Genomic DNA, 18,278 nt, shown 5'->3' with positions numbered 1-18,278 from the left:
TTCCCTGCAGATTTCTTTGGTACTCACTGCAGTGTTCGCAGTTGTGGTCTATCGCCTGGTAGCTATGGAACAATTTGCATCCTTCCAATGGTATTTTATCAAAAAGTACTGGCAGTTTGCAACATCTGGCACTGGAGTCTGTATCAATTTCATGATCATCATGTCACTTAATGTTGTAAGTTTTAAAACTTTTAAAAAGAGGGATAAGGATTTCAAGTGATACATTGCATTTTTTAAAAAAATGAGTTACTGTACAGTTGTAACTCAGGTAACTTTGGTAATAGAGTGAAACAGAAACACTTTATGAACTCTGTGCACATTTTAGTACTGTAACAGTTTTGTTACAAATAGCTGATTGTGTAACACATTCTTGCCTTTCGAAGCACGTATTTTATTAATTTATATATAAAAATGTCTGCAGGTTGTTTATTTGTATTACAATAATATCCAGAGATTGTGCTGCAATTGCTTTTATTCAACAGCATGCTGTTGTTTCAATGGTTTTTGAGCTGCCTGTGCAATTCCTCATTACAAATATTTCACCATACCACTAAGTCTCAGTGGCACAGAACACCATTTTTACATTAGCAAAATCCACTGCTATCCAATTTGGAATTGTGATATCAATGTCGCAATCAGTAGAGGAAGTGTGAGGGAGGAAAAGCATCTACAAATGTAGGACTTCACAATAAGTGTAAAGTGTTCCAAAAACCTCCAGATGTTTCACAAAACACTTCACAATTTTTTTCAGTGATTTTTACAAAGCAGAAGAAATAAATCTATTCAGTCTTCCTGACTGAGATTTCTAGATCCTCTCCCAAATGTAAAAGGGTTCTTAATAATGAAATCTAGATTCTCCCATTTCTACTTTTCAACTCAGCTTTGTTATCAACATTTTAAAATCTTAGAGGCATTGCAGAATATGGTGTTAGTTTAGCTTTTCTCTACTAAAATATACGTTATTCGGTTTAAAATGTCTACTGTATTAGCAGATTTTATATTGGTATAAAATGTTCTCTGTCACTACTGATGGCATTCATAATTTCTCTACTATGATATTAGAAGTGTAAATAGGTAAAGATTAGGAATTATGTAGCATTGTAACTTCTTCTGTTATCTACTAAGTAGGTAGCATTCTTAAAAGCAGTCTCTCCAAACTTTTTGAGATTACTAATTATCGTATTTCCTGGTCATGAAAAGTACATACAAGCAAAACAAAAGCAATTGAAAACATGGAGACACTCCTGAAAACATTTGTGCTTTTACAATCTCAGTTATGCATTAGGGCTGAAGTTCGTTTGAGAAGAATGGGTGGGGATCATGACTGTACTATCAAATAAACAAGTAAGGCAAATGCTAACTAAATGACTCCTTGTACAAATGAATGCAAAGGGAAATCCTAGTGTAATAAATCTGTGGTTTCTCTCTACTTTCAGACCAGTCACATCCACTTATTAGAATCATAGAATAACACAGTTGGAAGGGACCTCTGGAGGCCATCTAGTCCAACCCCTTGCCCAGACCAGGACCAATCCCAACTAAATCATCCCGGCCAGGGCTTTGTCAAGCCTGACCTTAAAAACTTCTAAGGAAGGGGATTCCACCACCTCCCTAAGTAACGCATTCCAGTGTTTCACCACCCTCCTAGTGAAAAAGTTTTTTCCTAATATCCAACCTAAACCTCCCCCACTGCAATTTGAGACCATTACTCCTTGTCCTGTCATCTGCTATCACTGAGAATATTCTACATCCATCCTCTTTGGAGCCACCTTTCAGGTAGTTAAAAGCGGCTATCAAATCCCCCCTCATTCTTCTCTTCCGTAGACTAAACAATCCCAGTTCCCTCAGCCTCTCCTCATAACTCATGTGTTCCAGTCCCCTAATCATTTTTGTTGCCCTTCGCTGGACTCTCTCCAATTTCTCCACATCCTTCTTGTAGTGTGGGGCCCAAAACTGGACACAGTACTCCAGATGAGGCCTCACCAATGTCGAATAGAGGGGAATGATCACGTCCCTCCATCTGCTGGCAATGCCCTACTTATACACCCCAAAATGCCATTGGCCTTCTTGGCAACAAGGGCACACTGTTGACTCCTATCCAGCTTCTCATCCACTGTCACCCCTAGGTCCTTCTCTGCAGAACTGCTGCCTAGCCATTCGGTCCCTAGTCTGTAGCGGTGCATTGGATTCTTCCATCCTAAGTGCAAGACTCTGCACTTGTCCTTGTTGAACCTCATCAGATTTCTTTTGGCCCAATCCTCCAATTTGTCTAGGTCCCTCTGTATCCTATCCCTACCCTCCAGCGTATCTACCACTCCTCCCAGTTTAGTGTCATCCGCAAACTTGCTGAGGGTGCAATCCACACCATCCTCCAGATCATTTATGAAGATATTGAACAAAACCGGCCCCAGGACCAACCCTTGGGGCACTCCGCTAGATACCGGCTGCCAACTAGACATGGAGCTATTGATCACTACCCGTTGAGCCCAACAATTTAGCCAACTTTCTACCCACCTTGTAGTGCATCCATCCAGCCCATACTTCTTTAACTTGCTGACAAGAATACTGTGGGAGACTGTGTCAAAAGCTTTGCTAAAGTCGAGGAATAACACGTCCACTGCTTTCCCTTCATCCACAGAACCAGTTATCTCATCATAGAAGGCAATTAGATTAGTCAGGCATGACTTTCCCTTGGTGAATCCATGCTGACTGTTCCTGATCACTTTCCTCTCCTCTAAGTGCTTCAGAATTGATTCCTTGAGGACATGCTCCATGATTTTTCCGGGGACTGAGGAGAGGCTGACCGGCCTGTAGTTCCCAAGATCCTCCTTCTTCCCTTTTTTAAAGATGGGCACTACATTAGCCTTTTTCCAATCTTCCGGGACTTCCCCCGATCGCCATGAGTTTTCAAAGATAATGGCCAATGGCTCTGCAATCACATCCGCCAAGTCCTTTAGCACTCTCGGATGCAACGCATCTGGCCCCATGGACTTGTGCACGTCCAGTTTTTCTAAATAGTCCCGAACCACTTTTTCCTTCACAGAGGGCTGGCCACCTCCTCCCCATGCTGTGCTGCCCAGTGCAGTAGTCTGGGAGCTGATCTTGTTCGTGAAGACAGAGGCAAAAAAAACATTGAGTACAATAGCTTTTTCCACATCCTCTGTCACTAGGTTGCCTCCCTCATTTAGTAAGGGGCCCACACTTTCCTTGGCTTTGTTCTTATTGCCAACATACCTAAAGTAACCCTTCTTGTTACTCTTAACATCCCTCGCTAGCTGCAACTCCAGGTGTGATTTAGCCTTCCTGATTCCATTCCTACATGCCCGAGCAATATTTATATACTCATCCCTGGTCATTTGTCCAATCTTCCACTTCTTGTAAGCCTCTTTTTTGTGTTTAAGATCAGCAAGGATTTCACTGTTAAGCCAAGCTGGTCGCCTGCCATATTTACTATTCTTTCTACACATCGGGATGGTTTGTCCCTGTAACCTCAATAAGGATTCTTTAAAAAACAGCCAGCTCTCCTGGACTCCTTCCCGCCTCATGTTATTCTCCCAGGGGATCTTGCCCATCAGTTCCCTGTGGGAGTCAAAGTCTGCTTTTCTGAAGTCCAGGGTCCGTATTCTGCTGCTTTCCTTTCTTCCTTGTGTCAGGATCCTGAACTCGACCACCTCATGGTCACTGCCTCCCAGGTTCCCATCCACTTTTGCTTCCCCTACTAATTCTTCCTGGTTTGTGAGCAGCAGGTCAAGAAGATCTCCACCCCTAGTTGGTTCCTCCAGCACTTGCACCAGGAAATTGTCCCCTACAGTTTCCAAAAACTTCCTGGATTGTCTGTGCACCGCCGTATTGCTCTCCCAGCAGATATCAGGATGATTGAAGTCGCCCATGAGAACCAGGGCATGTGATCTAGTAGCTTCTGCGACTTGCTGGAAGAAAGCCTCGTCCACCTCATCCCCCTGGTCCGGTGGTCTATAGCAGACTCCCACCACGACATCTCCCTTGCTGCTCAGGCTTCTAAACTTAATCCAGAGACTCTCAGGTTTTTCTGCAGTTTCATACTTGAGCTCTGAGCAGTCATACTGCTCCCTCACATACAGTGCAACTCCCCCACCTTTTCTGGCCTCCCTGTCCTTCCTGAACAGTTTATACCCATCCAAGACAGAACTCCAGTCATGCGAGTTATCCCACCAAGTCTCCGTTATTCCAATCACATCATAATTCCCTGACTTTGCCAGGACCTCCAGTTCTCCCTGCTTGTTTCCCAGGCTTTGTGCATTTGTATATAGGCACTTGAGATAACCCGCTGATCGCCCCTTGTTCTCAGTATGGGGCAGGAGCCCTTCCCTCTCACATGCTCCTGCTCGTGCTTCCTCCCGGTATCCCACTTCCCCACTTACCTCAGGGCTTTGGTCTCCTTCCCCCGGTGAACCTAGTTTAAAGCCCTCCTCACTAGGTTAGCCAGCCTGCTCGCGAAGATGTTCTTCCCTCTCTTCGTTAAGTGGAGCCCGTCTCTGCCTAGCACTCCTCCTTCTTGGAACACCATCCCATGGTCAAAGAATTCAAAGCCTTCTCTCTGACACCACCTGCGTAGCCATTCATTGACTTCCACGATTCGACAGTCTCTACCCCGGCCTTTTCCTTCCATGGGGAGGATGGATGAGAACATCACTTGCACCTCATACTCCTTTATCCTCCTTCCCAGAGCCATGTAGTCTGCAGTGATCCGCTCAAGGTCATTCTTGGCAGTATCATTGTTGCCCACGTGGAAAAGCAGGAAGGGGTAGCGGTCCGAGGGCTTGATGAGTCTCGGCAGACTCTCCGTCACATCGCGAATCTTAGCCCCTGGCAAGCAGCAGACTTCTTTGTTTTCCCGGTCAGGGCGGCAGATAGATGACTCAGTCCCCCTGAGGAGAGAGACCCCGACCACCACCACCCGCCTCCTTCTCTTGGGAGTGGTGGTCATGGAACTCCCAACCTTAAGACAGTGCATCTCATGCCTTTCAACTGGTGGAGTCTCCTTCTGCTCCTTTCCCTCAGACATATCATCTGGGCCACTCCCCACAATGGTACCTGTGGAGAGAACATGAAAACGGTTACTTACCTGGGTCCACATTGCTGGTACATGGATGTTCCCCCTTCTTCTTCTGGAGGTCACATGTTGCCAGATTTCTTCACCGTCCTCCTGTCCACACTGCGCAGCCTGCTCTGAATCTTCAGAACCTTGTGCCTGTAGAAGCATATCCTGACGTCTGTCCAGGAAATCTTCAGTTTCTCCTATGCAACGCAGGGTCGATACCTGTTGCTCCAGACCTTGAACCTTCTCTTCCAATATGGAGACCAGCTTGCACTTTGTACAGACAAAGTCGCTTCTGTCCTCTGGAAGAAAGACAAACATGGCACATCCAGTGCAGGTCACAAGAGTTGAACACTCCGCATCCATCTTATCTTCCTACTATGAGCTTCCTCAGGAGATGCAGTAATTACTCAGAGAAGTCGTTAGGGTGTAAGCCTCAGTGGGCTCACTCCAGGCGAACTCCCAGGCAAACTCCTGCTGTTTGCTGCTCTTCTGCCCCCCGCAGCTCAGCTGGTTCCCTGCCGCTCAGCTGGTTCGCGGAGTGCTGACTTTTTTTAAACAGCCACGCTCACCTGAAACAAACACTCCCAACTCCCGCCCTTTTCAGCCAACCAATCAAGCACTCACTCAAACTTTCAAGCTGCCCTCACTACAAACACTCCGATCCTCTCACCAAACACACACTCAGATACCCAGATACTCACCAGCACAGATCCCAGGCAAACTCCTTACTATTCCTAACAGTAAGGGAAAAACCAATGAATGCTCATGCAGATATCTGTTTATATATTAATATTTTTGTGAATATGTATTTGCATGAAAAGTATTCCTCCAGCCATCTCAAAATCTTTGTAGATACATATAGTCAGAAAATAGATCAATACCATCTGTAGCTTAAGTGACCAGTCACACAGGATAAATAGCAAATGATAAATTGCAAATAGTTTGATCATTCTGTGGACTGAAATATATTTCTATAAATCATTATATAGATAAATTCAAGCTATGAACATAAAAATCTAATTGTGTTTGTGGATAATTAGCCTAGAGGGAAAAGAGGGACTAAAATAGATGAATAATTTTTTCATTGCAAATAATTAAGACTCCTGTGGCTTCTTGCCCTCATCCCGGTTATCTTGATGTTGTAGGACAGTTAAATACTTGTTTCCTTCAAGTGCTTACTTTTATTCATTATTTAATAGATATCCTGATATTTTAACAATATAAAATCTTTGCAATAATTTATGCTGTTTCTTATTTTTACTTCAGGTATATGAAAAAGTTGCCTATCTCCTAACAGATTTAGGTAGGTGCATCAGTTATACTGTATAACTTTGTATTTCAATATCAAATCGTCAAAACCATTTTTAACATGCATAGTAATGTGGTGCCCTTTCCCAAACTATGAACTGCCTACCAATGGCAGTGAAAACTATTACCTAGCATATGGGTGGGGGGATGGGAGAGGGGAGAAAACTGGTCAATGGCCCCTAGAGATGACCAAATCCCTAGATCAAGAGATGCCCCCACTCTCCCCCACAGACTTTAGAGAAGTTTGGATCACAGATGAACTATGCAACTGTGGACCATTTCTAGAAGTCCTCATCCTGCAGTCTGCTTAGTACAGGGGGACAGCTAACGTCCATATGGAATGAATTCAGTGGAGCTGTCCACGGGCTCAGGTGTCACCCCTGTGTGGATCAGATTAGATGATTAACACCTAAATTGTTCCTTCACCTAAATACAGATAACTTTTGATTTCATCCTGCTGTATCAGATTTTGTGCCCCAGGATCAATTCTTTTTAGTTTTCAAATGCTAGCAGGCAAAGTTGGAAGCCTGAAAAAAATAGTGTTGTGTTTTTTTACCTGTCCCGCTGGTAGAAAGGGGAGATGTATCAGGTTAGGATCATGCTACATCCATTGGTCTCAGTTAGTGAGGAAAAAACTCCTCTCCCTTTTCCAGACAAATATTCTGACTAGTGCTATGTGAGGCCTGGGATTTACATTTCATGAACAATTTCCTGGTTTTGACATTTGTTTTCATTCCGAATTGGGATACAACAAAAAATTTCAAAATTTCCCATGAGTTTAAATTTTCAAAAAAATCATTTAGGGTTAATTGAAATGTTTCAATTTCAACTTCTTAGTGGTTTTAAAAAATATAATGTAAAATAAAGTTACAAACAAAGCAAAATATTCCATCCAAAAACGTGTAAAAGAAATGTTTTGACCTTATCAAAATGCTATATAAAAATTTTAAAACTAAATGTCAAAATTAACACATTCCCACTGAAAGTTGTTTGGTTTCAGCAAAATGCCATTTTCCACTGGCAAATCTTTCCATCAAATTTTCGACCAGCTGTAATTTTGACTCTTTAAAAAGAAATTAATAATAAAACTTGCAATCACCATTCAGTCAAAAAAGTTGTGATCAGGGAGGCTACTTTTTTAATTTCCAATCTGGTGCTGTGTCAATGTATTTTATCCTTAACATTTCATCTGATGTGTCCAATTTAATGATATAGTTGATTGTGCTGTAATTCACACAAAGAAGTCAGTCTTTCAATGTAACAGGAGGCTGTGGGATATGTACATGTACAATACTAAAGACATGGTAATTCTCCACACAGAGAAGACTACAAAAAAGTTGTAACTCAGGCGCTTGATGCCCTACATTTACTAGTAGTGCTTAACATGAAACTCCACTTCACCTATTAATGGATAAGTGACTAGGGGTTTGGAAGCACCCACAAAAGTTTGACAGTCACTGGGCTCATCCAAGTTATTTTATATAATCTTGTGCCTAGTTAAACTCAGATTTTACCCTTACTGATCGAACTGTTTCTATCACAGCACTTTGTTGAATACCACAGGGGAATGAGAGAGAGCAGAGCTTAGATTCGCTAGAGCTGTTTTTCCTATTATACATGAAAAGTTCTTTTGACATCTGGTGTAATAGTGTGTCAGTTATCCCTTTCATAATATGGCTTCTGGTCCTGCAGAAGTAGGTCATGATGATGTACGTTTTGTTTCTATACCTAATAGACTTTGGAAAAGTGCTTATTATTGAGGAAAGTGTCCAGGTCAGTCACAAGAATGCTGAAGGCAAGAACTAGTGAGGACAGACCATTTATATATATATATGGAACTAGCCAAAACACTGCAACTTAACTGAACAGAACTTCACAAAGTAATTCCTAAGAGCAATAGGTCATTTGTGGCTGCAGTTGAAAAACAACTAGCCTCAGTCCATCACTGGCCTCTGCACTTTTTGGAACACACACACACACACAATTCTCCAAAGTCCAAATGGCCCTGCCCTAACTTAAAACCTAAATGGGCCTAAACTAAACACCAGTCAGTCTGAGGTCTTGCATCAGGCAGCAGGATTACCCAATGACAGCCCTTCTAACAAATATGCCACACAACTGGATGACACAAAAAGAAAAGGAGTACTAGTGGCACCTTAGAGACTATCCAATTTATTTGAGCATAAGCTTTCTGACAGACACCATTAACCCTGCCGAAGTAATCCAGCACCAGTTTTTAGAATTGACATCATTTCTCAAGACAAATTCTGGTGTTCAGTGCAAGGTCTGCCTATAGACAAACAGATAGGAAAGTGTTCACTCATTCTTAACTCCAATTAAAACAGAACTAAAATAAAACTAAAATTTACTAAAATTTTAAAAAGCACATTTAAATTCACTTCAGCGTTTTCTGACTTGGACCAGAACACAGCTGGCTACTTTTCACCTACAGTAGAATGACTTTTTATTGCCCTAGTGTTCCTAGATACTTCCTGAACTCAGGGCTTGGCTACACTTGCAAGTTAGAGAGCACAAAATCAGCCCTGGGCGCCCTAACTCCTGAGGTGTCTACACTGGCAAGGCACTTAGAGCGCCTGGACTCTGTAGCTGGAGCATTCCTGGTAATCCACCTCTACAAGAAGCGTAGAGCTTGCTGTGCCCTGGCTGGAGCGCGGGGTGTCAGTGTGGATGACATGTTGCATTACTGCGCTGTGATTGGCCTCCGGAAATGTCCCATAATCCCCTGACGTCAAGTGGCCACTCTGGTCATTGTTTTGAACTCTGCTGCTGGCATGCAGATATCCCCCTTCAAAGCTCCATTTCTGACAGCCGGCATGCTCATCTGCCCCAGGACAAAGCAAACCATTACTGTGGAATGCTGATGCTGCGGAGGCCTGCGTGTGTGAGAGCGAGGCAGGGGACGGAGGTGCTGATGTCGGGGTTTCTCCCTGCTGCTGTCTGAACTTACAAGACAGCATGCTGACACATTCTCTGCCCCCCAAAACACACTGTCTCTCCCCCCACATACACACAACACACTCCCTGTCACACTCCACTCCCACCCCCCATTTGAAAAGCACGCAGCAGCCACTTGCACACTGGGATAGCTACCACAATGCACTGCTCTCTGTGGCGTTGCAAGAGGTGCTAATATTGCCATGCCACTGTGCTTGCAGCTGACAGTGTAAACACACTGCAGTGCTTTCCCTGCTGCTGTCTCCGAGGGCTGGTTTAACCCCAGCACTCTACATCTGCAAGTGTAGCCAAGCCCTCATTACAATAATAAAAGGAAAGGAAGAAAAAAACAATAACTGGTTGTCAACAGGCTGCGATCTTCCAATGAAAGGCAAACCACAGCCTTATAATGTGTTTGTTTATTTTGACTCTAAGCAACCATATAAACTTTAGAGGATTGAGTATCTCATCCAGTGTTTGAAAAATGCACCCACCCTATCTTGGTTAATTACTTCTGTTTGTTCGTTTTTATTAAAGAACTCAAAGAAAAAAATGCAGTTGTTTTTTCACTGAAACAACATGACTACATATATTTTAAATGCTCCAAAGTGCATTTATTGATTTCATGGTGAGTTATGTGACTTAGACTCTAAATCACTCAGGTGGTTTTGAATCGCTTACCTGCATACTGTATAATTAATAATTATACAGCATAATTAATTTTTCAAAAGCAATTTGAAATTTTCATGAAAAATGTCAAAATTGCAAATTTCAAAATTAACAGCCAGTTCTAAATAAGATAGAATTCCTGCCCTAAAAATCCTAAAATCTTCTTGCAAAGAGTGGGAGTGAGGAATTAAATAAAACTTTTGAGGTGTTTGTATGCAGATTTATATTTGTAGTTAAAAAATATAAAGGACCAATCCGTTCCATCTGCCCCCAGACTGTTGTCAAATGCCTGACACCTTAGAGGCATCATGACAGAGTTGAGTCTTGATGAGAAAGTAGTGTCCCTGTGGATACATTGAGGGAAGATGTTCCCATACATAAGGAGTAGCACAGAATAAGGCATGAAAATGTTTATGAGAAGCTGATAGGGAGAGGTTGCTGCCAATTCTGATCACTTCACTGCTTGTCTACCACGCCACTGTGTATTGAGTTGCTGATGCTAAGCATTATCATGCACAATGGCTGAGAAGAATCAAAGAGATATGATGGGTAAGGTAATATCTTTTATTGGACCAACTTCTGTTGGCGAGGGAGACAAATTTTTGAGCTACACAGAGCTCTTCCTTGGTCTGGGAAATGTACTAAGAGAAGAATCAAGGCCTCTCAAAGGTTTAAAAAAATTGAAGATTCAAACTGAATTCAGAAAGAGAACCATCAAAACGGAGAATGGAACTCTCCCTGAAAGTTCTGTGATGTTGCACAGTTCAGGGACACCATTTTTGATTTCTGCATAGAAGCAAGCTGGTCATAGCTGGGGTAGGAGTTTTGTGGCCCTCTAACTGCACACTTTACTGAGGGGGAAAAAAGAAACTTTTACTTAAAGGGTTAAATTAATTTGAGCCCTGTCATTTCTTCTTTAGGAGGCATGTTGACCCTGGAACTCTGTAAGACACTTGCAACTTCATTTCATTTGTAAATGTGTAATGTGTACTATGTCACTCCTTTTAGAGCATCCTAGAACAGAATCTGAATGGGAAAACAGTTTTGCCTTGAAAATGTTCCTCTTCCAGTTTGTCAACTTAAACAGCTCTATCTTTTATATTGCTTTTTTCCTTGGCAGGTAAGTTATTTTTGGTCATGATTTTATTTTCTAAATATAGGAGGGAAATGAACACCGAACTATTAGTGCTAGATATTTCATTATGGTAATGCATTAAATTGCAGTAAAGAAAATGTTTTAATGTGATAGATAGATGTCAGAATCAGCAACATTTGTGGAACTGAGTATAAACTAAAGCCAAAACTTTCAAACATGGATCTTTAAGATCTTAAAATCTGATTTTTTTTCCCAGAGGTGCTGAGCACCTGCTGTTCTCATTGACATCAATAGGGACTGGGGATGCTCAAAACCTCTGAAAATCAGGCCAGTTATTTAGATACCTAAATACAGATTTGTATCGAACATGCTGATACATTTCAAAAGCTGAATCTAGCTCCATCCCTTTTTGCTCATCTGTCTCCTACTGGTAATGTTTCCTGGAAAACAAATCCTATAACTAGCAATCGCTGTTATCGCAGGATTGGGAGCCAGGATTCCTGGATTCTATTTCTATACCTGTTGCTTATTCACTGTGTAAGCTTGGGCAAGCCTCTTGACCTTGTTTCATTTTCACCATTTTTTAAATAAGTTTGATAATATTTGCCAACCTTACAAGATTGTTGGAAATACTAATTAATTTATGTCTACAAAACATTTGAGTTCTTTGACTAGAACTGCCAAGTTTTATGATGATGGTTCAGTTAAAGATGGAAAAAATAGAAAACCTCTTGCTAAGAATATCATAGAATTACTCTATTTAACTATAAATTACTAAACATATTGAAACAAGCTACAGACAATATTACAATTCATGCTAATTATGTTAGACACTTCTTTATGCCATCCATTTTATGTCTTTTATCTTCTTCTGACTTGCTAAATCCAGAGTCCTGTAAGATCCAGAAGTTCCAGTCCTTCATTTCTTTCTCAGGTGAAATTTCCATTGAAGTCATTTGGAATTTTGCCTGAGCAGGGAATTACATATAGAGCTATTAGAACTGTGAGAAGGATTTATTATGAATATCTGTTTGTAACAGAGATTGACCTGAAATGCATACTGCATATCTGAGGCCCCAATCCTGGAGGCTGGATCTGCATGAGCTAATCCCTGTGCTTGTGTGGATCCTCATTGACTGCATGGGTATAATGGTTTGCCTTCCTGGAGCCAGTGCAGAATTGGGAGGCTTGAATTTCTAACATCTCAAAGCTCAGGGAGTATGAATGCAGGGGTTTGTTTCTGCGCATTATAGAGTTTGGGACTACCTGCAAAATGTGGATGTCTGTACCGGTTTGGATTCTGAAATAACTCCTACACCTCTTCCCCTCCATAGTCAAGGCTCTCTTTAGATCTCATATTTTAGCACATGGCCTTCAGCCACTTATCATTTAAACGGTTTATAGTTAACAGGTTTGGTCAATGGATGAAATTCAACAATTCTAGTAATACAAAATATTACTGGAATTTCCATTAAGAAACAAAAATTTCATTTCACAGATTTGCAGGCCGTCCAGGAAAATACAACAAACTTTTTAATAGATGGAGACTGGAAGAGGTAAACAATCCCCTTTTTTTTTTCTTGTAAAATCTCTGTGCAAAAAGGAAACTCTGGAATATTCAAAAGACATAAACTATAGTCATGTGTAAGATTTATTCTTCCATTAAACTGCAGTGAGGAAGGACATATCTATTTTCCATCGCAGAGGATTGGGAACCAGAAAATGTGGTTTTTCTTCTGAGCTCTCAGCTTTGCTATACAACTTTGGACTGGCGGCTCACCTCTCTGTGCTTCCGTTCCCCTATTAGGGTAGTATTACTGTCTCCTATTCACAATCTCAGAGGCCTGTTAGGTGGCCTAACTCATTAATATTTCTGAGGATCATTGAGATTCTTGGATGGAAGGCACAAAAGAAGTGCAGCCCATTATTGTTGATAGGTTATTAAGTTTGCCCTAATGTGAGAGTACTACTTTAAAAATTAAAATCAACTTTTTCAAACCTGGGCATATAAATATGCTAAACCACACCACTTCCCCTGATTTCACTGTGTGTGGGGGGTGGGAGGGGGGCTGAGGTTACTCAGCATCTCTGAAAATTAGGCCTCTTCTATTTAGGTTCCTATATATTGATTTGGGAGCCTACCTTTAGACACCCAGGTCTGAAAAAGTTGACATCAATTATTAGCTATGATTGATAGCTCATTACCTAAGTAAAACACACAGTTTGGATAAATTGAAAGGTTTAAGATTCAGAGACTTGCAGCTCCAAGTCAATAGTATGAATTCAGATTAGGTTGTTAGAGGTCAAATATGGCTTCATTCTGTTGCATGTTTATTGGCTGGTGTGAAATGAGTTGGTGGTACCATCCAGAAGATAAGTGTCCATATCACAGCCATTGCCGTTTACAGCAATTTATGGCAGAAAAATTCAATGGGCATGGAGATTTGTCCAAATTCTCATTCAAAAAAAGGTCCCCGTCTTGCATGGTTGGCTATATTGGCAGCACGGTAGCTGAAGCAATAGGCATTACCTTTGCCCGTGCAGTACTACTTCTGTGGGTAGTTTAATTCTACAGGTCCATCAGTGTTACCTTTCAAAAGCATTAAAATTCATTTTAACCACTGTTAAGTAAACCATAGAAAAATACACACCATAGCCCATATTTCCTAGAAATATCTTTAAAGTACAGAGGTGAAAGCCTGGCTACATTGAAGTCACTGGCAAAACTCCAGTTGATTTCACCCTAGAAATTTAAATATTTCCTCTTCATCCAGGCTGCACATGTAAAAACCAGGGAAATACTTTAAAATATAAGTGTTTTTAAAATATATATTAATACTAGGGCTGTCAAGCGATTAAAAAAATTTAAAAAATTAATTGCGATTAATCGCACTGTTAAATAATAGAATACCATTTATTTAAATATTTTGGATGTTTTCTACATTTTCAAACATATTTATTTCAATTAAACACAGAATACAAAATGTACAGTGCTCACTTCATATTTATTTTTGCTTACAGATATTTGCACTGTAAAAGAAATAATATTTTTCAATTCACCTAATTCAAGTACAGTTTGTCTTAGCGATTGGCTCAATAAGAAGTAGGACTGAGTGGACTTGTAGGCTTTCAAATTTTACATTGTTTTGTTTTTGAGTGCAGTTATGTAACAAAAAAAAATCTACATTTATAAGTTGCACTTTCATGATAGAGAGATTGCATTACAGTACTTGTATGCGGTGAATTGAAAAATACTATTTCTTTTTATCATTTTTACAGTGCAAATATTTGTTTTAAAAAATACTATGAAATGAGCACTGTATATTTGGTGTTCTGTGTTGTAATAGAAATCAATCTATTTGAAAATGTAGAAAAACATCCAAAAATATTTAATACATTTCAATTGGTATTCTATTGTTTAACAGTGCGATTAATTGTGATTAATTTTTTGAATCGCAATTAATTTTTTTTTTAGTTAATCACGTGAGTTAACTGCGATTAATCAACAGCCCTAATTAATACGTAACTTTTTTCCTCTTCCTTCAGTGTCATCCTAGTGGCTGTTTGATAGATCTCTGCTTGCAAATGGGCGTTATCATGGTTTTAAAACAAATGTGGAACAACTTCATGGAACTGGGTTATCCGTAAGTTCACTCATTGAGAGCATTATTTTATTAAAATATGACCATACCCTATGCAACTGTAGGAGAAAAAGGAAAAGTCCAAATGTAGGTGAACGGAGATTATGGCTTTTAATTGTAAATCTTAACTAGCTAAGCAGAAGCATATGTGAACAAATACATGTGAACATATTAAATACTAAATGATTTGTTTTAAATCTCTTGGACTTCATACAAGCCCCAGCCCCTGGTTTTCTGATACATGGACGTGAGTACCAAAGTTTGAATCCATATGTGGATCTCAGTGTTAGAGAGTCACTCAGTATTTCCCAAGATAAGGTGATGAGATCTGAAGATTTGGTACAGCTCATTATAGAAAGAGAGGGCCACATGCAGAGTTTGGATCTAGATCCATATTTTACTGAGGATCAGGGATGTTAGGATACAGAGTTCTGGGTCAGACCCCAAATTTGCAACACAGGCTGTACTCCAGACTCTGCTACAGCATATGAGTTTTTAAAGCCATTTACACATGCACATGGACCTTTGTGCACTCTGAAAATTATAAGCAGCTTATTTTGGGGAGGCTACATTTCTGGAGCCCCTTAATCCAATGGCTGCTAATTTGCATCACAGAGTCTACCCCAACTCATGCTGTGGGGTAGCATACTCCAGACAATCTCCGTGAGCACCTACAACACTTTGAGGGCGGGTGGTTTCTGAGGGGCCCTTTGCCCAGAAAACCATAACTTGCATTCTGATTTCTACCCCAGCCCTAATACTGCACAGCACTATTATGGTGGCATGGTAGCTCCACTAAAGTTAAGGCTGAACCAGCATTTCCACTTTAACAGAGTAGAAAAAGTTCTGCAAAAAAAATCTTTCTTTTGGGTTAGAGTATCATATCAAAATACTCATGGTAGACTGTGCACTGCATGACTTTTCTATAACAGTTTGCGCGGGGGGTGAATATTGTTTGAGGTTTGCTATGACTGTTTTATATATGGCCATGTGACTAAAAATTTCAAAATTCCTAATGTTTCCTTCAGACCCCTTTTTTGTAGGAACTACAGTACTTTGAGGAGTGAAACTGATAGCTGTGATACTTTGGTTTGTGTAGACAGGATGCAGTGTTGTAGAAAGTTGAATGTTTTCTGTGTTTATTTTTTATGAGAAATATAAGTTACTGTTTTGACTGAAGACAGTATCCTGGCATCATGCTGGTCAATGCTGAACTTACACCAGTCCTTAGTACTAGGCTCTCTTTTTTGGGGTGTTTCGTGATGCTCATTGAAGCCTTTTTGGTCATGCTAATGTTGAATCACAGTTACTTACTTTTATTTGATCACACTGTCCCCTTGTTCCAGAAGCAGATGAGGTTCAGAATCATGGTTACATTATTCTAATGCTGCTGCTTACCAGAGTCTTTCATCTTCCCTCTAGTTAATTAATGCTGTTTTCCATGACAATGTTGCTCAAGTAAAACCTGAGTGTGCGTGTGGATTTTGGAGCACTTTGAAATAACAGCTCTTGAACCAGAAGCTTTGCTCTCAAGGCAATACTTCCAGAGGGATCCCCTGAAGAATACAGGCTGAGAGAGCCACTAATGCGCCCAACACACATTCTCAGAAAGCTGCATAGAGCTGGACTCAAATTCACAGTTATGAGAGCTGCTTATGTTCCATTCCAGACTTTACCCTGACACTTTTTTTTTCTATGTTGCTTTCCTCAAAAAGGCAGAGTTCAGTTCCATGCAGGTGACATCAGTTTTGGAAGGATAAGAGCCATAGTTTGAGCCCCAGATATGCGCAAGAAAAATTGTTATAAGAACCATAAAATGTTTGTCATCTGACTTTGTGGGGAGGCTCTATCCCAGGAACCTCTTGCTCGGATGACCTCAAATTTGGACCACTAACCCTGCCCCCAGATCCCCACGTGGCAGAGCAATTCATCAAGTTGGTCTCAGCAAGTATGTGGATTTTTGAGCACTTTGGCTGTTAAACAGTAAGCTAGTCTTCACGTTAACTAGAGTGGTGCCCCTGTCCCTCTATAAAACAATCCGTGCTCTGGGACCGAAAAAGGATTCCTCTCACCAGTTTCTTGTTTTGAATGTTAGCTTTACAAACACAAGTGGAGAGCACAAAAGCGCAGTTTGAGAAAACATTAAAAAGACGCTGATCCCCTCCCCTGTAGGATGGATGCTGTAAATAAAGTAAATGGAATTTAAATTATCTAGTCTCTCTAAAATAGCCATTTCAAAAAACTTTTTTCCTTGTTATTGCACCTCCCCCATCAGATGCTGTGGGTTTATTGTTCCCAGGAACAGCATTAACTGCTGTTCAGCAATAAGGGTTTATGGAATACTTGAGCCTTTTGAATTGTTTCATGTTGTTTAAAATTAATTATCTTTCACAACTTTATTGTGCAGCTTCTAAACGGAACAGTTAGGCCAAGATTTTTAAAATCTTTAAGACATTGGAAGAATATACTACATTTCTTGTGACCCATCAAAGTATAGTCCAGAGCTCTAACCTTGAAACCCTGTCCAAAAAGCTGTGTTCGTTGTGTGCCAGCAACCTGATAAAAACTTTTGGGGCACTATACAGTTGCTGCTAGACCTGAAACACTCAATAGAACAAAGGTACACAGGGTATTAGACTTCCTGTCTTCCCAGTTCAGCCAGTATTTTAATTTCTTTATCTCACAAATATTTGAGAACAAGCTTCCTTAGTTTATTATTTCCCCTTTCACAAAGCAGTAGTCTGGGAATTCAGACAAGGCCTTTGTTTATCCTTGAGGCCTTTTCAGCAGCAAAAGAAAGGGTGTGTGACAAAGGATAAACTGGATTTAGAAATGAATACGAGCAGATTGACAAACCTAATAGAAACACTTTCCAGCACAGTCCCTTTTCAATGAAGTGTGAATTTTGCCTCCCTAAAGTGTGTGTTCAAGTGACTTCCAAACCAGAACACACAATTGCAGTCTCTGATTTCCAGCTGCCCAAGTTGAAATAATACTTAGCACTCGCATAACCATTTTCATTCATCTGAGAAGCTTTGTACAATCTTTAGCTGATTTTTATTATTATTAACTCCCCCATCAGATAACCATTGCATAGCATCATAAGGGCTGGTCACAATCCTGCCTTATATTTGTGGTTTCACCAAAACCTTGTTAAAGATGCATCCTTGCTACAGGAGAAAACAATATTCTTTAACAAGTACTCTTTCAAGAAGGCTCTGTGACATTAAAAAAAAATCTCTTTAGGTTTGTGCATTGAAAACATCATCCCACTATAAGGGGCCCTTCAGTTGAAATTAAATCCTTAATGTGAAGCTTAAGTTGCATGTAAGGTCTTGTAAAGGCTCTCTGCTCTGGCTTGAATATGATCTCCTAAGAATTTTGAGGAATGCTCGTGAGAAAGTATCTCCACAGGTATGCACTCTCAGGTAGCTTGCAACAGTTCAAAATTGGCCTAGGATGCTAACTCATGATGATATCCGTGAATATTGTAAATTCTTGAACAGGCACCGCCAGTGATATCACAAGC

The 18,278-nt window shown here is 40.5% G+C and overlaps 1 protein-coding gene across 1 annotated transcript in view; it reads left to right on the top strand.

The window, feature by feature from the left end:
• The window catches only part of ANO3 (anoctamin 3), a 227,108-nt gene that overhangs the window by 195,490 nt on the left and 13,340 nt on the right, over positions 1-18,278 (top strand). Inside the window, exons 17-21 of the mRNA XM_084629858.1 lie at positions 11-175; positions 6,347-6,383; positions 11,021-11,132; positions 12,607-12,664; positions 14,655-14,752. Of these exons, the coding sequence (XP_084485984.1) occupies positions 11-175; positions 6,347-6,383; positions 11,021-11,132; positions 12,607-12,664; positions 14,655-14,752 (470 nt within the window). The remainder of the gene's footprint in view (positions 1-10; positions 176-6,346; positions 6,384-11,020; positions 11,133-12,606; positions 12,665-14,654; positions 14,753-18,278) is intronic.

The sequence above is a fragment of the Lepidochelys olivacea genome (assembly GCF_965140295.1).
Source record: "Lepidochelys olivacea isolate rLepOli2 genome assembly, chromosome: 6".
NCBI lineage: Eukaryota > Metazoa > Chordata > Testudines > Cheloniidae > Lepidochelys > Lepidochelys olivacea.
Note: the sequence above shows the minus strand (reverse complement) of the source record. Positions and strands in the feature narration are given on the sequence as shown.